This window comes from Hypomesus nipponensis, chromosome 14 (assembly GCF_054491055.1).
Source record: "Hypomesus nipponensis isolate SF chromosome 14, ASM5449105v1, whole genome shotgun sequence".
NCBI classification, from domain to species: domain Eukaryota; kingdom Metazoa; phylum Chordata; class Actinopteri; order Osmeriformes; family Osmeridae; genus Hypomesus; species Hypomesus nipponensis.
In genome coordinates this window covers 21,565,001-21,585,985 of record NC_140374.1, presented here as the reverse complement: position 1 = coordinate 21,585,985, position 20,985 = coordinate 21,565,001, and the positions used below count along the sequence as shown (strand labels likewise).

At 52.3% G+C, this 20,985-nt stretch overlaps 1 protein-coding gene across 6 annotated transcripts in view; it reads left to right on the top strand.

Annotated features, from left to right (window-relative positions):
* akap13b (A-kinase anchoring protein 13b) overlaps positions 1-20,985 on the top strand; it is a 54,229-nt gene that overhangs the window by 13,265 nt on the left and 19,979 nt on the right. For all 6 annotated transcript variants that reach the window (XM_084671417.1, XM_084671416.1, XM_084671415.1 and 3 more), the window contains exons 4-10: positions 365-970; positions 3,964-4,147; positions 5,852-6,056; positions 6,460-9,703; positions 10,596-10,639; positions 17,728-17,812; positions 19,148-19,272. In XM_084671417.1, coding sequence (XP_084527543.1) covers positions 365-970; positions 3,964-4,147; positions 5,852-6,056; positions 6,460-9,703; positions 10,596-10,639; positions 17,728-17,812; positions 19,148-19,272 — 4,493 coding nt within the window. The remainder of the gene's footprint in view (positions 1-364; positions 971-3,963; positions 4,148-5,851; positions 6,057-6,459; positions 9,704-10,595; positions 10,640-17,727; positions 17,813-19,147; positions 19,273-20,985) is intronic.

Here is a 20,985-nt window from a genome sequence, read left to right as displayed (position 1 = left end):
AGGTGTCCATCTCTCCCCGGGGCAATGTCTGCTGCCATAAACAGGATTTAGACGACAGTCTAGGCTAATATTAGATAAGAGGGACATTCTGAAACCTTTACTACTGTGTACCCGTGGAGTTAACCCCATTTCTCTTTCTCTTCTTACTGCTTAACCTGCTTCTCCTTCTTCCCTTCATCTCTTTCCCTTCTTTTCTTCATACTTCTCCTCTTCCTTTCCCCTTCTCCTCTTTCATCCCTCCATTCCATCCTTCCCCTTCACACCCCTGCCTTCTCCTCCTTGTCCTTCATCCTTTCTTTCCCTCCTCCCCTCCCCTGCTCTCCTCCTCCCTCTTCTTCTCTCCCACCTCCTGCTCCTCCTCCAGCCCACGCCTGCTGTGAGTGGGTGCAGGTGACCCTGTGCTCCGCCCGGCCCGGGGGCCTGGTGGGCCAGGGGTCCCAGGAACGCTTCCAGTTTGTCCAGGACCTGGCGCTGGACATGGCCCACTTCCTGGTCCAGAGCGCAGGGCGGCGTGGCGGTCTGGAGGGGGCTCTGCTCCTGGAGGAGGGCCAGGCTGAGGAGTGTGAGAGGCTGGACGAGCGGCTGGCTCTGGCCCTGCGACACCTCGCCCTGCCCGCCGGCTGGAGCGTCCTGGGGACACACCTGGAGCCCTCTCACCTGGGGACACACCTGGAGCCCTCTCACCTGGGGACACACCTGGAGCCCTCTCACCTGGGGACACACCTGGAGCCCTCTCACCTGGGGGCACACCTGGAGCCCTCTCACCTGGGGGCACACCTGGAGCCCTCTCACCTGGGGGCACACCTGGAGCCCTCTCACCTGGGGGCACACCTGGAGCCCTCTCACCTGGGGGCACACCTGGAGCCCTCTCACCTGGGGGCACACCTGGAGCCCTCTCACCTGGGGACACACCAGGGAGAACACGACCACTCCCCGCACGGCCACAAGACACCGCGGGACACCTGCACAGGTAACGCTCACGAGATACAGAGATCATAGAAAAGGAACGAAGGACAGGGTGACAAACTCCCAAATGCGTGGTGGTGATCTCCTGAGTTTCAGGCTGAGCTAGAAGGTGGTACAGGAGAGTAAGCTGAAGGCTTGAACACACAGGCCAGACCAGGCAGGCTAGACCCCTGCCCTGCATATTCTCCCCCCCCCCCCCCCGTTCTCTGCTCTGATTGGTTCATCCTGGTACCGAGTCAGGAACGCAATGTCAGACATTCCCACTTAATTGAGCGGTCTGGAGCCTCGCCGAGGTCACATGGTCAGCTGGCCAGATCCGGGCACCGTTTCCGTGGCAACCTCTTCCCGATGAGGCTTTGATACTGTAAATATGTTTTTCCTGGTTCTGGTTGAGTGATGGTTGTTTGGTTTGGACCCCGGACCCTGCTGATGTTGAGAGGGATACTGCTCTCCTGTCGGCCCACTGGGAGCAGGAGAGGGAAGGTGGAGGTTGAGTCTAAACCCAGTCTGCTGGAGAGTGGAGCCAGAGGGAAGGTGGAGGTTGAGTCTAAACCCAGTCTGCTGGAGGGGGGAGGCAGAGGGAAGGTGGAGGTTGAGTCTAAACCCAGTCTGCTGGAGGGGGGAGGCAGAGGGAAGGTGGAGGTTGAGTCTAAACCCAGTCTGCTGGAGGGGGGAGGCAGAGGGAAGGTGGAGGTTGAGTCTAAACCCAGTCTGCTGGAGAGTGGAGCCAGAAATGGACAGACAGGTCTGAGCTTCTGGCTGTGCGGTCCTCAGAGACAGATAAGAGCATTGTAACACCCCAGGGAGCTGGAGGAGCGAGCAGCCCTCCCCTTCCTCTTCATCCCTTCCCCTCTGAAAGGGTGTCCGTATCTCCCTCTGACAGAAGGGCAGACCCTAATCACAGGGATCGTAGCGGCTCTTTCACATCAGGCCTGGGTGTTTCAATATACATCTATAACATCCATATTCAACAACAACAAGCAGACGGCCAAACCCTGGCTCAGGTCCTGATGTGGAGCAGACGGCCCAGCAAGACTGGGAGCTGGCTGCTTCTCTCTCTGTCTCCACATCAGGGCCAGGGCCAGGGCCAGGACCAGGACCAGGTCAGGGTGCTGGCTGGGGTGAACCTGAGTTCAGAGAGGGGGTAGGAATATGACCTTGTCTGGGGCAGACGGGGGGTAGGGGGTAGTATTATTACCCTGGGGCAGACGGGGGGCAGGGGGTAGTATTATTACCCTGGGGCAGACGGGGGGCAGGGGGTAGTATTATTACCCTGGGGCAGACGGGGGGTAGGGGGTAGTATTATTACCCTGGGGCAGACGGGGGGTAGGCGGTAGTATTATTACCCTGGGGCAGACGGGGGGTAGGGGGTAGTATTATTACCCTGGGGCAGACGGGGGGTAGGGGGTAGTATTATTACCCTGGGGCAGACGGGGGGTAGGGGGTAGTATTATTACCCTGGGGCAGACGGGGGGTAGGGGGTAGTATTATTACCCTGGGGCAGACGGGGGGTAGGGGGTAGTATTATTACCCTGGGGCAGACGGGGGGTAGGGGGTAGTATTATTACCCTGGGGCAGACGGGTGGCAGTTGTTTGTTTACACCCAGGGAATGAGCCAGCATTCCTGCCATTCGTTTATTACATTGAAGGGTTGTGGGAAAGAGAACGCCCTGAGAATATCAAACACAATCAGATGTGTTAGTCTCTCTCTCTGCCTCTCTCTCTCTCTGTCTCTCTCTCTCTCTCTTTCTCTCTCTCTCTCTCTCTCTCTCTCTCTCTGTCCATCACTCTCTCTCTCTATCTGTCTCGCTCTCTGTCTGTCTCTCTGTCTCTCTCTCTGTCATGCCTTTTCTGTTTAACTCTCTCTCTCCCTTGCTCTCTCTCTCTCTCTTGTTGTAAGTGCCTGTTGGAGAGTGACAGAGTCAGCTGACAGGAACAGGAAGTGTCTGACTGCCTCTTGGCCTCCTGCTGTTGGTGCCGTACAGAGCTCTGTTTCTGCGGCGGTCACAAAGTGCTTACATCTTTTTTTCACTTCCCTTATTCCCTGGCAACAGTTGTACTGTACCTCTGTACAGCTCTGCTCAACTGCGTCAGTGAGAGAGTGTGTCTGTACATTATTACTCCACTGTGTAGATGCAGTATTGAACCAGATTTTTGTGGTTTGGAAGTGGAAAACTAGTATCCCTGCTAGGCCGGAATGCTCATCCTCCCTGTTGAGAATGTGTTTACTGCAACACATATTCCCTGGTCCAATATGATACAATACAAGACTACACTACCCACAATGCATTTTGTGTTGTGTATGTGGGCTTGTGGGGTTAGGAGGGAAGGGAGATTGATGAGGGAGGAAAGCCAGAGGGGAGGTGGAGAGTGGTATGAAAAGAGAGGGGGAGAGGGAGGGAGAGGGAGAGGGAGAGGGAGAGGGAGAGGGAGGGGGAGGGGGAGGGGGAGGGGGAGGGGGAGGGGGAGGGGGAGGGGGAGGGGGAAAGGGAGAAGGGGAGGGGGAGGGGGAGGGGGAGGGGGAGGGGGAGGGGGAGGGGGAAAGGGAGAAGGAGAGGGAGAGGGAGAGGGAGAGGGAGGGGGAGGGGGAGAGGGAGAGGGAGTGGGAGGGGGAGGGGGAGGGGGAGGGGGAGGGGGAGGGGGAGGGGGAGGGGGAGGGGGAGGGGGAGGGGGAGGGAGGGCTACACCCACTCTCTCAGCCTGGGTGCATGTGCTGGAAGATAGTTCACATGAACCCAGACCCTACCGAGTCCGGACATTACTTTTCTCATGAAGGACACTATACATGGATATAACTCTAACCCTATACATGGATATAACTCTGATTCATGAATGAGCTAACTCATGGATATCCCCCTGAGAGAGGTGTCTGCTGTACCAACGGCAGCAATCTGACTCTGCTGTGCCCAGGATCGACACTGTTAACGACACTTCCAGTCTAACAGTCTCTCCCTCCCCCTGTTCCCGCTGGTCTCTTCCTGTCTGCCCGTCCGTTAGACCCTGGTCCGAGGGAGACTCTCCTCCACTTCGCCGGGCGGCGGGGTCTGTGGAGAGTGGCCCTGTTCCTGCTCCAGCAGCCTGGGGGGTCGGAGGCACTCCGCCTGCCCAACACGCAGGGCCTCACCCCGGGCAGCCTCGCCCTCAGCAGGGGCCACATCCACCTCCAGAACATCCTCACACAGTAAGTACTCCCGTCTTCTCCCAGCAGAAGGTCCCGTGGAGAGAACCACATCACACAACACACACGCGAGTGCTTAAGATGCGAGAGGGGAGTCAGATGGCTGAGCGGTGAAGGAGTCGGGCAAGTAATCAGAAGGTTACCGGATCGATTCCCCGCAGTGCCATATGACGTTGTGTCCTTGGGCAAGGCACTTCACCCTACTTGCCTCGGGGGGAATGTCCCTGTACTTACTGGAAGTCGCTCTGGATAAAAGCGTCTGCTAAATGATTAAATGTAAGATAAGACATTGGGCTAAGAGGTAGGGTTAGGGTTTGGGGGACACCCCTAATGACTGAGTTTCTGTGAGACTAATGATGTTTCTACTCTTCCATCTCGCAGCAACTGTCCCAAATGACAGTTGGTAAGAACATTAGTGAAAGCAGGACTTGTTTAGCAGTGTGGTCACATGGAACAGGCTGGTGATGTTGAAAGTGAAGTGTGTTTGGCGTGCTGGGGGGAGGGTGGTGATGAGGCCGGAGGACAAGGGCAGAGTGTGATGTTGTGGACATTGACTCTACAAACAGCCGGTGTCAACACAGACAGAGCGCCTCCCCCAGGGCGCCTGACCCTCCTGCCTAAAGGGACATTACACCCAACATGAATTAGGTTTTAAACTGATAAGATTTTACTGTGTGGATGTTTTGTGGTCCCAGTAAGGTTAAGGAATGGGCATAGCTTAGTGGTAGAGCATTTTACTGCAGATCAACAGTTTGCGGGTTTGAAATTCCCTCTGTACATCACTTTGGATGGAAGGTTAAATTCATGTGTCCTTATTCTCGTTCTTATAAATCTTTTGAGTAGCATGTCCCTTTAACGGCACCAGGGGACTGTAGAGTTCTCATGAACCCTGATCCCTGGAGTCTGGAGGCTGGAGCGGGACCTGACCCCCCCCAGAACATCCATCACACGTGGAACACACATTTAGTTTAGGTGTGTTTGATTTAGCTCGCGCATGGGTATAGCTCAGTGGTAGATGATAGGAGAGGGGATGAGGGGAGGAGTGAAGAGTCACATGCTCTCTTCCGCAGAGTTCTCCTCTCTTTATTTTCTCCTTTCTGGAACCCTCCGAGCACGGCGATGACATCACTGTGAGAGAGAGTCTTAGGAGGAAAGACAAAAGAGAAGTATCCAGTCAGTCTTACACCCACGCGGGGACATGAAGACAATAGTCTCTGTGTTTAGCCGACCACACCATTCATTCGCTAAGCAGAAAGATCTAGAGACGCTGTCTAGTTCTGTGTTTGTGAGTCACCATGTCACTGATCAGATATTCTTCCTGCATAATTTACCATCCTAACACTTCTGTGTTACCATCGTTTTTCTATGCACACACACACACACACACACACACACACGCACGCACGCACGCACGCACACACACCAGGAATAGAAGCAGGAAGCTTTATTTCAGCCTGTGTTTATGTTCCCCTTGCTGGCTGGTTCCTCTTCGTTGCCATGGAGGAGTTCCCTTGTACACTTTCTCAACACACACACACACACACACACACTCACACACACACACACACACTCACACACACATACAGCTCTGTTCAGCTCTTTGTGCACACGTACACCTACGTCAAAGTCTCTTACGATTGGCTGATTCAGCCGTTACCAGATTTGTGATTGGCTGCCTCAGACGGAGGTGTGTTTGTGTTGACGCAGAGCGGAGACATCGCCACCGGCCAGGATCAAAGCGGAGCCAGGGGGGGTCCCAGTGGGGGTCCCAGGGGGGCGTTGGCTGCGACACCACCCCAGCCTGAACACCTACACCCTGACTGTGGACACGCCTCCTGGACACTGCGGCCCTCCCAGCCTGCAGGGGGAGCTGGAGGAGCTGCAGCGCTTCATCCGCAGCAGCAGAGACAAGGTGAGTCTGAAGAGAGGCTTCCCAGGCAGGTGGCTGGGAGAGTCCTGTTCATGAGATGAACCTTGCTCAACCTGATCCACAACGCATTTCAAGAGTGAAAACAAGTGTAAACACATCTTATTGCTCGGCCAACTGTGGACTGTGGAAACGACATTGAATCAAACGTGACAAATGCTTGAACAAACATTGACGTGTTCTCGTGTGAAGACCATCTGCGCCCAATAAACGCACCCCGCGCCCCACATGGTCTCAGGAAGTGATGGAAGTGATCAAGCATGAGTCTGGAAGAGGAAGAGGATATCTGTATATAGACTGAGACGAGTGCAGAAGCCTATTGAGCACAATGATCCACTGTACAGCAGAACTTCTCTGACTAACAAACTCTTTGTTTCATGTTCCACAGCTGTCCGTAGATGAGTCTCCTGTCACCACGGGCAACGGTGACATCATCACCACCAACCCCCTGACTGACGCCCACCTCAGCACGGGGGCGTGGTCTCGCTCCAACGGCCAATCAGAGGAAGCAGAGCCCTGCTCGGACAAACGGCATTCAGTGGAAAGAGGGGAGGAGTCGGGGGCGGAACCTCGGCCTGTGGCTACTTCCTGTGTGAAGGCAGGAAGAAGGAAGCGGAGGGTGGCAGAAAGAGAGCGGGTGGGACCGAGAGACTGTGCGGCTGGCGCTGGAAGAACAGGAAGTCAGGCGGTCGCTGACACAGCCCAGGGGCGCCACGCTCAGAACCAGGAAGAGAGCAGAGCAGGAGAGAAGCAGACGGAGACTCAGACGCACGCGGAGGGGAAGGAGAAGACTCAGGACCCAGGACCAGACATGGGCCACGCTCAGTCCCTGGAGCAGCTCTCGCCCCCGCAGAGCCCCCGGAGCAGCCAGGGGAGCAGGGCCGGGGAGTGGGGAAGCCCTGGGGCTCGGAGGGGCAGGGGAACACAGCTCAGCCTGGGAGCCAGCTCTAACACCACCTGGTACGAGACAGACCACAGTCCTGTGGAGAACGGTCCAGTCCACCACTGTCTGGACGCACTGGAGCCCAGCTTTGGCCAGGTGGAGGTAGCTGAAGCTGCTTGTGAGGCTGGCTGTGAGGCTGGCTGTGGGGCTGGCTGTGAGGCTGGCTGTGAGGCTGGCTGTGAGGCTGGCTGTGGGGCTGGCTGTCACTGCCTCCACTCTGGACCCCAGCCAGCCCGGTCACATGCCTGGCTCGCAGGACAAAGACAGGAAGTGGTGGAGGTGGCGAGTTGTTCTGGGCGGAGAGAAGTGACAGATAGCAGGGAGGCGCTGGGCTCTGAGACGAGGGAACAGTCGGCGAGCAGACACGAGCAGACCAGCTCCACACCACCGACACAGACACAGCCACAGACACAGCTCCATCCTGAGGCTGTCTGTCTGGACGCGCGCTCTTGCAGTGAGTCCGTGAGCCATAGAGACAATCCCTCCGACAGTGTGACTTCGGAAGTTGGTACAGAGGTAGGACTCGGGACAGAGGAGTCCAGCAGGATGACTCCAGGGCTCAGGGCAGAGGAGTCCAGCAGGATGACTCCAGGACTCAGGGCAGAGGAGTCCAGCAGGATGACTCCAGGAGGAGCTGAACTCAGACACACAGCCCCCCACTGCTCCAGACAGGCGGATAAACACCACCAGACCAAACAGGATGTTAGCAGAAGGAGAGAGCGCAGGACTCACAGTGGACAGACCAGCTCAGCCAATGGGATAGCAGAGGACACAGCGACGGACAGGAAACACCCTGTCTCCTCCTGTGGGGAGTTCGGGGATGTTGGCTGGGGGAAGACGCAGCGCCAAGGGGCTGATGGGAAGAGACCAGCCGTAACGTGGGCGTCGTCACAAGGCATGCCAGAGAGCCAATTGGGGCAGCGTGAAGCAGAGGATTATGGGATTCTGGGATGTCAGGAACAGTCTGAAGAGATTACAGGCACAGCTGTAGCAGTTGTTGCCGTTGCCATAGCAGCCGCCGTAGCTCAAGTAGAACTCTCCGAACTGTTACGCAACAAACAGTCAGCACAGTTTCACAGTGATCAGTCACACCAACAGTCAGCACACTTACACAGTGATCAGTCACACCAACAGTCAGAACAGTTTCACAAACAGTCGGAAGAGTTACACAGTGATCAGTCAGACAAACAGTCAGGACAGTTTCACAAACAATCGGAAGAGTTACACAGTGATCAGTCAGACAAACAGTCAGGACAGTTAAACAGTGACGAGTCAGGCAAACAGTCAGAACAGTTTCATAGTGATCAATCAGACAAACAGTCAGACAAACGAGTAGTGCAGATAGACAGTGAACAGTTGGTTAGAAACAGTTGGTTAGAAAGTCAAAAGTCTGACAAGCAGTCAGCACAGGAATACAATGATCAGTCGGGCCAGAAACAGCCAGCACAGTCTGACAGCAAACAGCCTAACAAACAGTCGGAACAATCTGAGCACCGTCTAACACAGTTTGATAATCAACAGTACGACACCAAGAAATCTGACAACAAACAGTCTGCTCAGTTAGACTGGCAGTCTGGCACAAAACAGTCAGCACAGCCAGACGCTAAACCATCAAAGTCTAAAAGTAGTAAACGGTCCAAAAGGTCTAAGAACAAACAGACTTCTCAGTTGAAGAGCCCAGGGGAGCCTTGCCTGCTTTCTAGCCAAGAATCTGGCCTGGATCCTAACATGACTCCTAGCCTGGCTCCTAACATGACTCCTAGCCTGGCTCCTGGCCTGGATCCTAATCTGACTCCTAGCCTGGCTCCTAGCCTGGATCCTAATCTGATTACTAGCCTGGATCCTAACATGACTCCTAGCCTGGATCCTAACCTGAATCTTAGCCTTGATCCTAACCTGGATCCTAGCCTGGATCCTAAACTGGCTCCTAGCCTGGATCTTAGCCTTACTCCTAGCCTGGATCCTAGCCTGGCTCCTAGCCTGGATCCTAGCCTGGCTCCTAGCCTGGATCCTAGCCTGACTCCTAGCCTGACTCCTAGCCTTACTCCTAGCCTGGATCCTAGCCTGACTCCTAGCCTGACTCCTAGCCTTACTCCTAGCCTTACTCCTAGCCTGGATCCTAGCCTGACTCCTAGCCTGACTCCTAGCCTTACTCCTAGCCTGGATCCTAGCCTTACTCCTAGCCTGACTCCTAGCCTGACTCCTAGCCTGGTTCCTGGTGTTTTGGACACAGCTGAGGAATGCCTGGGTGACTCACCGGCAGGCGGACAGAATGAGAGGGAGCTGACGCACTCTGATGAGGTCATCCAGCCGACGCACTCTGATGAGGTCATCCGGGAGGAGAGAGATGATGTCAGCTCTGCTGAATCTGTGACCCATCCCAATGTTGAGAGTTTGGACACACCTGTCAGTAGCTCCAGTGACTCCCCCCCCTCAATACCCCCAGCCCTTCCAGACAGTAGTAAGACTGTGCCTGGACTAGAGAACAGCCTCAGCACCCCCCTAAAGCTGGTAGTTGGTTCAGTCCAGTGTGAGAGTCACACCTCCCCTGGGGGTGTGGAGAGTGGTATCTCCCAAGGCCTAGAGGCCCTACCCTGGCAGGGAAGCGTTGACGATGTGCATGAGAGAACGCTGGAGACAGAAGACACGGCTTCTGTGATGACAACGCCACAGAACAGAACGCTCAGAGGTAGGCACAAACTGATGATGTCACACCTTGTTTCTAGAGCTACCGTTTCTTTTCATTTTCAACGTGTGAGATGTTATCATGGTTGTCATTATTATAATATTTTGTATATATTACCTGTCTTGGCTTGGGCGGTTTACACACATTACACTTAGAGAGGTCCTGTAGTCATATTCAGGCTGTGTAATGAGTGTTTACACACCACGCACACACCACCCCCCCCCCCTCCCCTGCTGGGAGGTCATGTGACTGCTCCTCCAGCTATGTATGAGGTAGCTGCTAAAGCCAACTGTCACCTGGCATGTGTGGCCCCTCCCAAGCTGAGGAGCAGCTTCTCACCAGGACACTCCTCATGAGACAGCCCCCCACTAAAGCAGGATATAGATGATACAGTCTCATCATTTGGGTCATCAGGTCATGGGTTTATGAATGATAAGATCTGTGTTTACTTTCCAGCCTTCCTCGGTGGTATAAATAGGGCAGTGATGACAGACCCTTAACCACGTCATTGTTCTCTAATCGACGTGACTGGTCTTATCCTCTCGGCCCTTTTCCCGTCATCCCGTCCTCGCCGCTTCCTGGCTGGACAGCAATTCATGTTGCTAAATTAGGGGTAGTCACTGCCTCTGTACAGCGCTGACACACGCGTCTGGGATTGGGTCTCTGGATTGGTTTTGGATGAGAATGTTGAAGATTCATTTCATAAGAAGAATTCTCTGTCTAATGCTATAAACATAGACTCATTGTTCAAGTCTTACCTCTTTCTCTCTCTCTCTCTCTCTCTCTCTCTCTCTCTCTCTCTCTCTCTCTCTCTCTTCTCTCTCTCTCTCTCTCTCTCTCTCTCTCTCTCTCCCCCTCTCTCTCTGTGTGTCTCTCTCTCTCCCTCTCTCCCCAGACACAGAGCAGGAGACCAGCTCAGGAGTAGTGGATGCACCAGTGGTGAGTTTACCTGTGTCCTGTTCACCACTAAGTGTTCCAGACGACTTGAGAGACCAGTTACTGAAGTTAGTCCTTAAAAGGAAGCAGAACTTGATCTATATCCCTTCTTGGAAAGACAGTTGTGTGATGCTTGAACCATTCAGCTGCATGCTGACCGGTAGACCACGTCTCTCTGGGGAGTGAAGTCCTGGGTTCTGGAGGCCAAGCCTGCTACATGACCTCTGACCTGCCCTCTGGGGCGCCGTCCTCTCCCTCTGCACACTCGGTGACAGAGCTGTGCCCAAACATGACGCAGGTCCCAGTCTGCCAGCCTGCTCTCTCTGCCCTCTGGTCAGGCTGCCAGATATCGCCACACACACCCCCTGCGGTGTGTGTGTGTGTGTGTGTGTGTGTGCGTTCAGCACTTCCCTGTCTGTTTTTCTCTGGTGGGAGAGAAACGCTGAGCTCTGTTTGCTCTGAGAGACGGAGTGATGTCATGGGTGAGAGAGGGAGGAGCGGGAAGGGTGAGGAGGAGGTGATGGCATGTTAGAGGTGTGAGAGGGAAGGTGGTGAACGAGGGATGAGGGAGCAGTCTGTTGGTGGGAAGGAGGGATAGATTAAACTGTCCTCCCTGACATCCGGAAGGAAAGAAGAAAGTGATGAAGGAGGAGAGGGAGAGCATGGGTGAAAGCAGATTCCTGACATTCTCAATAGAATTCCTGGTTCTCCTGTCACGTTCTCTCCTGGTTCTGTTGACCGACGGTCGATATTACCTCCTGCTGGTGGGCTGTAGCTGTCTCACTGCCCCTGTCACTGTTCACTGGCCCCTTCTGGCCTCTTATAATCTGCAGCAGCAACATAACTACCACAAGGGGGCGGTCTAACTCACTTACAGATTCATCTTAGTGAATTAGAGGTGATAGGAAACATGGCTCAGGTCCCAGAGCTTTTAGAAGTGTCATTAAAAAGTCTAGCCTAAGCGAAGAGTGAGCTGTGCTTCTACAATCCGCTCATACTGTAAGATGTGGAGATACAGGACGGCTTGATCCCATACGAGGATGAAATGTTAAGTTCTAGTTTTTATTTACATTCTATAAAATGTATTTTTTTCTCTTTTTTTTTTTTGTTTTTTTTTTGTACTTCTTCTGTAGTCATGTCCCTAAAGAAAGCTTGAATATCCTTCAAGAACAATGACGGGAATACAATAGAATAAAACTTTATTGTCCACTTAGTACAGACATTTTTGACCCTTCATTAAAATGTCACATTCCCATACTGCACTTTCTCCTTTCACTAATTGTCCATGACTGCAAGAGGGAGTGAGAGGAAGGGGAAGACTGACTCGGGAGAGCTGGGAGATGTGGCCAACCTCACAGCTCAGCTGAGAGGGCCTCTCACGCCCTCTCTGACCAGACTGGTTTCATTTTGGCCAATCTGGTCCTCAGGGTCCCCCTGGTGGCCTGGAGGGGAATAACTGCTTCCATGTGGCGCTGCTCTGGTTCGATTTAAATGTATGGTTTTGAGAAAAAAAATCGAATTTTCACGACACAACTTTTGTGTTGTGCGTGAAAAAATAAATCTAATTTAAAAAAAATTACACATTTTTTACATCTTTAAAAAAAAGTATAGATTTTTGGGGTGTTGAAAATGTTTTTTCCACGCACTGTCGTGCACAGATTAGTAAGAACACTCTAGTGAGATTGAAATGAGTACGCACAACGGTTGTAGTGTGACATAACTATCTGATCCAGAATAGTTTAGCATGCTGTGTGCTGCTCCCACAACCACAGCATCTCAGAGAATCACTTCATTCTCCTTTGGAACACCACGTGATCCTGCTTGTTCACATCCAATAGTCTGTACCGATAGTCTACTATAGCCTGTTTCTTCATGTTCTTAGACTGGTAGCATCTCATACTGTTCTAGTGAGATGGTTGTGCAGGGTTGTACATGCTAGTGAAAGTTGTATTCCCCATCTGGTGTTTGTTTAGCCAAAAACTCGATCACAAGAAAACAACCCTAAACCATAAAAAAAAAGACTAAATGTAAAATGTAATTATTTACATGTTTTATTAGTATTTCCTTTGATGGCCAAGCCCACTGTATAGTTCAGAGGATATGGCTGGAACCTGTTAGCCTCCACACACTGCTAGCCTGTTAGCTTCCACACACTGCTAGCCTGTTAGCTTCCACACACTGCTAGCCTGTTAGCTTCCACACACTGCTAGCCTGTTAGCTTCCACACACTGCTAGCCTGTTAGCTTCCACACACTGCTAGCCTGTTAGCTTCCACACACTGCTAACCTGTTAGCCTCCACACACTGCTAGATTGCTAGCTTCCACACACTGCTAACCTTTTAGCCTCCACACACTGCTAGCCTGTTAGCTTCCACACACTGCTAGCCTGCTAGCCTCCACACACTGCTAGCCTGTTAGCCTCCCTGCTGGGAGCATGATTTATATTTGACCTACAAAACTCCCTTCGGACTGCAAACCAGCATTGACTGTTACCAGAATGGAATATATTAGACTGGAAATAAATAAATTAGAACAGAATAGAATATTCATTTTTATTATTTTTATTTTAGGAAGATGAAAAGGGCATTATCTTCATCTTCAGACTGCATCATCATGGTGATATTAGTTCTAACGAGTACACATGAGAGAACAGGGTTATAGATGACTGCTTCATCCATTTGTTACCATAGACACATCTCTCCCCACATCTGTTTCTCTTCTCCCCCTCTCCCTCCACATCTCTGTTTCCTCTCTCTCTGTCTCTCTCTCTCTCCCTTCCCCCTCCTCTGTCTATCTCTCACCCAACATCTCGCCGTCCTTTTACCGCCCCCCCCCTCCCCCAGCACACCTTAATGATGAGTGGCCATGTTATCGGTCCTGAGAGACTGCAGAGACGAAGAGAGAAAGGAGGCCGTGATGAGGGTAGACAGAGCAGAGCAGTAGACACAGAGCAGAGCAGTAGACACAGAGCAGAGCAGTAGACACAGAGCAGAGCAGTAGACACAGAGCAGAGCAGTAGGCACAGAGCAGAGCAGTAGACACAGAGCAGAGCAGTATACACAGAGCAGAGCAGTAGACACAAAGCAGAGCAGTAGACACAGAGCAGAGCAGTAGGCACAGAGCAGAGCAGTAGGCACAGAGCAGAGCAGTAGACACAAAGCAGAGCAGTAGACACAGAGCAGAGCAGTAGACACAGAGCAGAGCAGTAGACACAGAGCAGAGCAGTAGACACAGAGCAGAGCAGTAGACACAGAGCAGAGCAGTAGGCACAGAGCAGAGCAGTAGACACAGAGCAGAGCAGTAGACACAGAGCAGAGCAGTAGACACAGAGCAGAGCAGTAGACACAGAGCAGAGCAGTAGGCACAGAGCAGAGCAGTAGGCACAGAGCTGATCAAACACCTGCTGTCACATGGGGTGGAGGAGAGATGGAATGATTAAAAGATGGAATCGATTGAAGGACATGAAAGGGAGGGGCCAGCAGAGCGTGTGAGGGAGAAAAAGGCAGAGAAGAAGGGGGAGGAGGAGTGTGATAGAGAGCAGGGAGGGAGGAGTCTTAGCGAGAGAAAGCAAGGAGGGAGGAGGGTCTGAGAGAGGAGGAAGGAAAGAGGGAGGGAGGTAGAGGGCTGGGTCTGAGAGCAGATGTGGGGAGTGTTCTTCATTTTCCTCCAAACTTCTCGGAAGACTATCGTCCCTCCACTGGCCTTCCCGTGGAAGAGGAGTGTGTGGGGTGTCCCAAGCTCTGGAACAGACAGCCAGAGTGTCGGGGGCCATGTACGACAGACACAGACGCAGATACAGCCTGTGTGCTAAAGGGGAGAGGACCGTGGATGTCGTTCTCATCAAGGTAGGCAGAGCCCCTGACTCGGCCGTGTGCTGGAGTCAGGCCTGGCGTCTGTATGGAGGCTGGTAGTTGACATGGTAGTGTACATGGAGGGTGGTAGTTTACATGGAGGGTGGTAGTTTACATGGAGGGTGGTAGTTTACACGGTAGTTTACATGGAGGGTGGTAGTTTACATGGAGGGTGGTAGGTTACATGGTAGTTTGGATGGAAAGGGAGCTTGTCGTGGTAGAGGCTGGATCCACAAGTATTTGTTGTGGAAAGGGTCGAGTACGATGGGATCTCAAGGAGGGAAGGTTCAGATGTGTTTGTAAACCTACACACCAGGAAGTGGCGACGCTGTATCTAGATTCCACACATGCTTATGCGCGTTTAAATGTCATTGTGTATCTAAGTGTGTGTGTGTGACTGGACAGTGTGGCTGTTAGATGGACTCACTGACAGGCTAGAGGCTTGTGCTCACAGGGTGGAGAGAGTTTTTGGATTGGAAAAACCAGATGTGCACACTCACACACACACACTGACACACACACACTCCCAGTTAGACACAGACATACACAGGCACCCCCTGTTCACACTGAGTGTGAGTCATTGAACACAGTTCAGTTTGGCGCTGGTGATGTCTATGGGACAGGAGTATAGGAAATACAATTCCCTTTCAAGCAAAGTCCTGGCCTTGTTCCGTTTAGCCTTCTCTTCCCCCAACACCATCATCACCATGACCTTTATCCCCTTCACCATTATCATCATTGTTATCATCAGCACCATCCTCATCATTCTCATCATCATCATCTCTGTTTCTCCGATCTCTCTGTTGAACGGGGAAGGAGAGGGGGGATACGGGGAATATGATTTCAGCTGTGACAAGATGTCTCTGAGTAGAGACCAGGGGAGACCAGGGGAGACCAGGGGAGACCAGGGGAGACCAGGAGAGACCAGGGGAGACCAGGGGAGACCAGGAGAGACCAGGGGAGACCATGAGAGACCAGGAGTGACCAGGGAGACCAGGAGAGACCAGGAGTGACCAGGGAGACAAGGAGAGACCAGGGGAGACCAGGAGAGACCAGGGAGACCAGGAGAGACCAGTTCCAGAGACACAGTGGGAGTTTTGTGTCGAGGATATGGGACCGTATGGAAGACTAGGCTGGTTTAAGAACAGGGGCTTCTGTGTGTTGTAAAAGCCTCTTTTAGACATGTTTACAGCGACAGCTGCCTCTTGTCCAGACTGCCTCCTGCAGCAGCATCGTGGCCCGGGAGCGCTGGAAACCTTGGACCTGGCAGCATCTCAATGTTAAAAGCTCCTCTCTGCTGATGCCTTCTGGGATGTTAAAGTGGGGCTGTTGTGCCAAATGAGCTCTTTGTTACAAACTGCTTTGTTTCAAACGCTCATCATCTGTGTTTTACATCTAGTCTGAATGAGGGCCGGCAGCGTCAACCTACTCTGCTTGTTCTGGTCACCCTTGTGCCCTGGTGGGGGTCTGGGACTTCACAACCAGCCATCACACACACCAACACACACACACATTGTGTGAGGTGTCTGTTGGTAAAGTGGTTAAGAGCTGTATAACAGCTCCTGCTTAGCTGCTGCTGTATGTTTAGAGGAGAGACCTGAGGGGAAGGGAGGGGGGCAGGTGTGAGGGAGGGAGGGAGGGAGGGAGGGAGGGAGGGAGAGAGGGAGGGAGGGAGGGAGGGAGGGAGGGAGGGAGGGAGGGAGGGAGGGAGGGAGGGAGGGAGGGAGGGAGGGAGGGAGGGAGGGAGGGAGGGAGCATTCTCCTGTAGCTCTAAGAGAACAAAAAATAGCATCTCTTGTTCTTTTAACATTTACATTTAGTTATTGAGCATCTCTACCCATAGAGCCCATGGAGCCTCTATTCCATAGCCCTGGCCTTAGGGTTGGTCTAGAATGGTCTGTTTGGTTGGGGTGTGAGTTCAGCTCTGTAAGGTTGTTAGAGGCTTGTCTAATGAAACTTTGCACCGCTCTCTCGCTCTGTCTCAGACAGGCAGGCAGTGACAAGGCATGATGGGAAGACACAGGCAGGTGTCCCCTACCCACACCCCCCCCTGACAGTTTTAGCCCAATATGTGACACTGTTTTGCTGAGCACACTAGGGTGGTGAGAGTGTCATCATGAAGTGATGACCCCCCCCCCCCCACACACACTGAACAACAGCCTGTCCAGAGTCTCTTCCCGATGGAGGCTTTCACCCGGATAAGAGGTCTGGCTCGTGTGTGTGTGTGTGTGTGTGTATGAACCCCTACGACTCACTGTGGTACGGCTGTGTAGAAGGTCTGTCCTGGAGATCCCATCTTCCCATGTTCCTCCCTCCCACAGCGGCCTTGTGTTATGGTACAGAGCCTTTGTGTCTGGCTGGAGCGGCCATCAGGCCCCAGGTCACGTGGAGGTTTTGTCCCCAGGGAGGAGCAGCTGTGTGTGGGACTCAGAGGCCAGGGAGGGTCCCTCCTACGGAGCCCCAGGCCCCTGAGATCATCACACTCGGACCCAGTGTCCAGCGCTGTAGGGGCGGAACAATGACCTAACTGTAGCCAGGACTGGGAAGTGCGCACGTGTGTGTGTGTGTGTGTGTGTGGTGATTAGGGTGAACGCCTTTGTTCTACACACGTGCTGAAAACACACACACACATTGATGGTGTGGGAGGAGTGTGTCTGTAAAGTCCAGGGGTCACATGTCTGGTGGACCAGAGGAGGGTGTGATTTAAGAAGAGGGGAGAGGAGGAGACAGGAGAGGAGGAGACAGGAGAGGAGGAGACAGGAGAGGAGGAGACAGGAGAGGAGGAGACAGGAGGAGGAGACAGGAGAGGAGGAGACAGGAGGAGGAGACAGGAGAGGAGGAGACAGGAGAGGAGGAGACAGGAGAGGAGGAGACAGGAGAGGAGGAGACAGGAGAGGAGGAGACAGGAGAGGAGGAGACAGGAGAGGAGGTCTTGACTGCTGTACTTCCTGCTTCACTACAGATTTGTTTATATGACCAGCAGGAAGTGCACAAGACTGATAAAATAAGATGCTCAATAGACTGTTACAAAAACAACTCTTCATCCTATGTATCATTGCTTAAACCTAACACTGAGCCCTTGGGTAAAATCAAAATCAAAAATTCATGTTTCCAATCTTGTGCTCTCTTACTTTCTGACTCTCTCTCTCTCTCTCTCTCTCTCTCTCTCTCTCTCTCTCTCTCTCACTGTCTCTCTCTCTTTCAAACTGTCTCTGTCTCACACTGTCTCTCTCTCCCCAGATCCACAGAGAAAAGGAACCCTTCTACCCATTCCACCCCGGCTCAGACGCCCCGGTCCCGATCCCCCCCCCCGAGGAGCGCACAGGTGAGGGGCACCGTGAGGAGCATGGAGACACGGGGGTCAAGGAACCCTCCAGACAGGGTCCCTGAGACACGGGGGTCAAGGAACCCTCCAGACAGGGCTCCTGAGATGTGGGGGTCAAGGAACCCTCCAGACAGGTCTCCTGAGACACGGGGGTCAAGGAACCCTCCAGACAGGTCTCCTGAGACACGGGGGTCAAGGAACCTGAGTCGCTCCCCTGTTAAGACACCCTGCTCTGCAGAGCGCTGCTTAGCGAGAGAGGGAGAGATGAAGAAAGAGATGGATGGTTATAGATAGATAGAAAGATAGAGAGGGGTAGTTCTGAGATGTGCAGAACTGTGCAGAGGAGAGGCTTGACGGGAGGGAGGGAGGGAGGGAGAGGGGAGGGAGGGAGAGGGGAGGGAGGGAGGGAGAGGGGAGGGAGGGAGGGAGGGGGGAGGTGCACTGAGGCCTGCAGAGCCCAGTCCTGGTGCAGGAGGGAGTCCCCAGGCTTGTGGCTTTAATTAGGTTGACTTGGACAGGGACAGCATTGATCAGCATTACTGTAAATGTGCCGGAGGGTATTATCCAGCCGGCTGCTTCTGGGCAGGGTGGAATCACAGTCTGTCCCACAACCTGCCCTGGCTCTTTATTTGTCAAAGGATCCCCTCTCAGACACTTGCAGTACTCGTCTGAATCCTGGGAATGACTGGACAAGCGTGTCGCAGACCCAGGAGGGCTGGTAGGGGTGCGGAGGAAAGAGGAAGGGTGAGGAGGGGTTAAGAGGTAAGGGGAGGGGTGAATAGTGGTGAGGAGGTATGATGAGGGGTTTGCAGGGGTGAGAGCTGAAAACAGCTTCTTCAGAGCAGGCCAGGGATGATGTCATGTGTTATTAGGAGATGACATCAGCTTCCTGTCCCCGAGGGGTTGCAGTCAGCAATGCAACACTGCTGCCGGCGCAGGAAGAAGGGAGTAGAGCCGCGGTAACGTGTTGTGCCAGTTGAACTATCTGGTATAATAGGAGTTAAGCATGTAGTGGGTTTAACTTGTCTGTTGTTCTATGTGTATGACCTTTGTGTGAAAGATTGTCCCAACTTTATTATTTTAACAGTTTGACAAATGGATGGTAAGAAGTGTCATCAAATAAAATCCATACAACATTAAAAAGATTTCCGTTTTTTAAATGCTTAGCTGTGTAAAAGTTATGTATACCTGCAATATATTTGACCTATTTTCCTTTCTCTCTCTCTCTCTCTCTCTCTCTCTCTCTCGCTCTCTCCCTCCCTCCCCCCCTCGCTCTCGCTCTTGCTCTCTCTCTCGCCCTCTCTCTGTCTCGCTCTCCCCCCCCTCTCTCTCTAGAGCTCCAGAGTGCCCCCCGTGGACAGACTGAGGAAGTGTCTGTCTCCACCTGCCTGTATTCCTCCACCAGTGATGTGGACAGTCCGCTCAGAGCTGAGCTGGGGGACGACAGTGTCTTCAGGAAGGTAAACACTCTGGGACACACACACCACACACACACACCACACACACACCACACACCACACACACCACACACCACACACACACACACCACACACACCACACACACCACACACACACACCACACACCACACACCACACACACACACACACCACACACACACACACCACACACACACCACACACCACACACACACACACCACACACACCACACACACCACACACACACACCACACACCACACACCACACACACACACACACCACACACACACACCACACACCACACACCACACACACACACACACACCACACACCACACACACACACACCACACACACACACCACACACACACCACACACACACACCACACACACACACACACACACACCACACACACCACACACACCACACACACACACACACACCACACACCACACACACACACCACACACACCACACACATACACCACCCACACACGTCATTTAGTTCTGGAGGACTTTCCATGGTAAACGTCCCTGCATGGTTATTACCCTATAAGCCGCTCTGCCAACCAGCGCTAGCACTAGTTAGCCTGCGTTAGCTCCTAGCATCCATGACACTAGCCTGTGTCAGCATGGATTGCACCCCTGAAACGAACCTCACAAAGACAGCTCATCTTAATTTAGGCAGCAGTTTAATGAAAGCTCCAACGCTACAAGTGCAAAACCTTCATTTAGTTACAGCGCTCTTTCTTTTGCTGTTGTTACAAATATTTCTCTGGTCTGAACTATACATCACCACACAACAGTTCTGTCCTATAGCGACATTATCACATTTTCCAATGTTGCTCAACAGGATGCATGTGTCAGTACGACTCAGTCAGCATCAACTCAAAAGCGATAACATCACAAACACTTCTTTTCTTTTACTGATGATTATTTATTATTGTTCACATATTTACTATACTCTAAATCCTTTAAAATATTTGTGATTCAAAAGTGCTTTCTCTACGGTACAAGACAAACAAATACCTGGTTTAGCATATCTTGGCCTGAGTTAAACTACTAGACCTGAAGTAGCCTTTGATAAGATCTCATTCACCAGTTAGCAATTAGTCTGGGGTAATTTGTGTCATCTCATGGCTATGCTAACAGAAGTTAGCATCTGTTAGCAGTTAGCATCTGTTAGCAGTTAGCTTCCTGCCAAACTCTGGGAGTGCTGCATCACTGGGCTGGGTCTGTAACCGCCCTGGAACTTGTGTGTGTGTGTGCGTGCCCATGATGTTATGTAACTTTTTATAAGAACTTTCCCTGCGTATGTGTGCGTAAAAGCCTCGCTTCATAGCTGGCTCACACACAAACCTAACCAATAACAAACCATACATTACTACATACTAGATGCTACGGACGGGACGTAGAATGCAAATACTTTTTTATATATAGAAACACAAAAATCAATTTTTGGAGTGAAACCTCTGTGATGAATACACACACATGGCTAAACGTATCAATCCTGGTCTTGATTGAGATTAATCTATTTTTGATAAATTCATCAGCTAAATTCAACTCTTAGGGAGTCAGGTGGCTGAGCGGGTAGAGCATAGGGCTAGTAATCAGAAGGTTGCTGGATCGATTCCCCGCCATGCCAAATGACATTGTGTCCATGGGCAAGGCACTTCACCCTACTTTCCTTGGGGAGAATGTCCTTGTACTTACTGTAAGTCGCTCTTGATAAG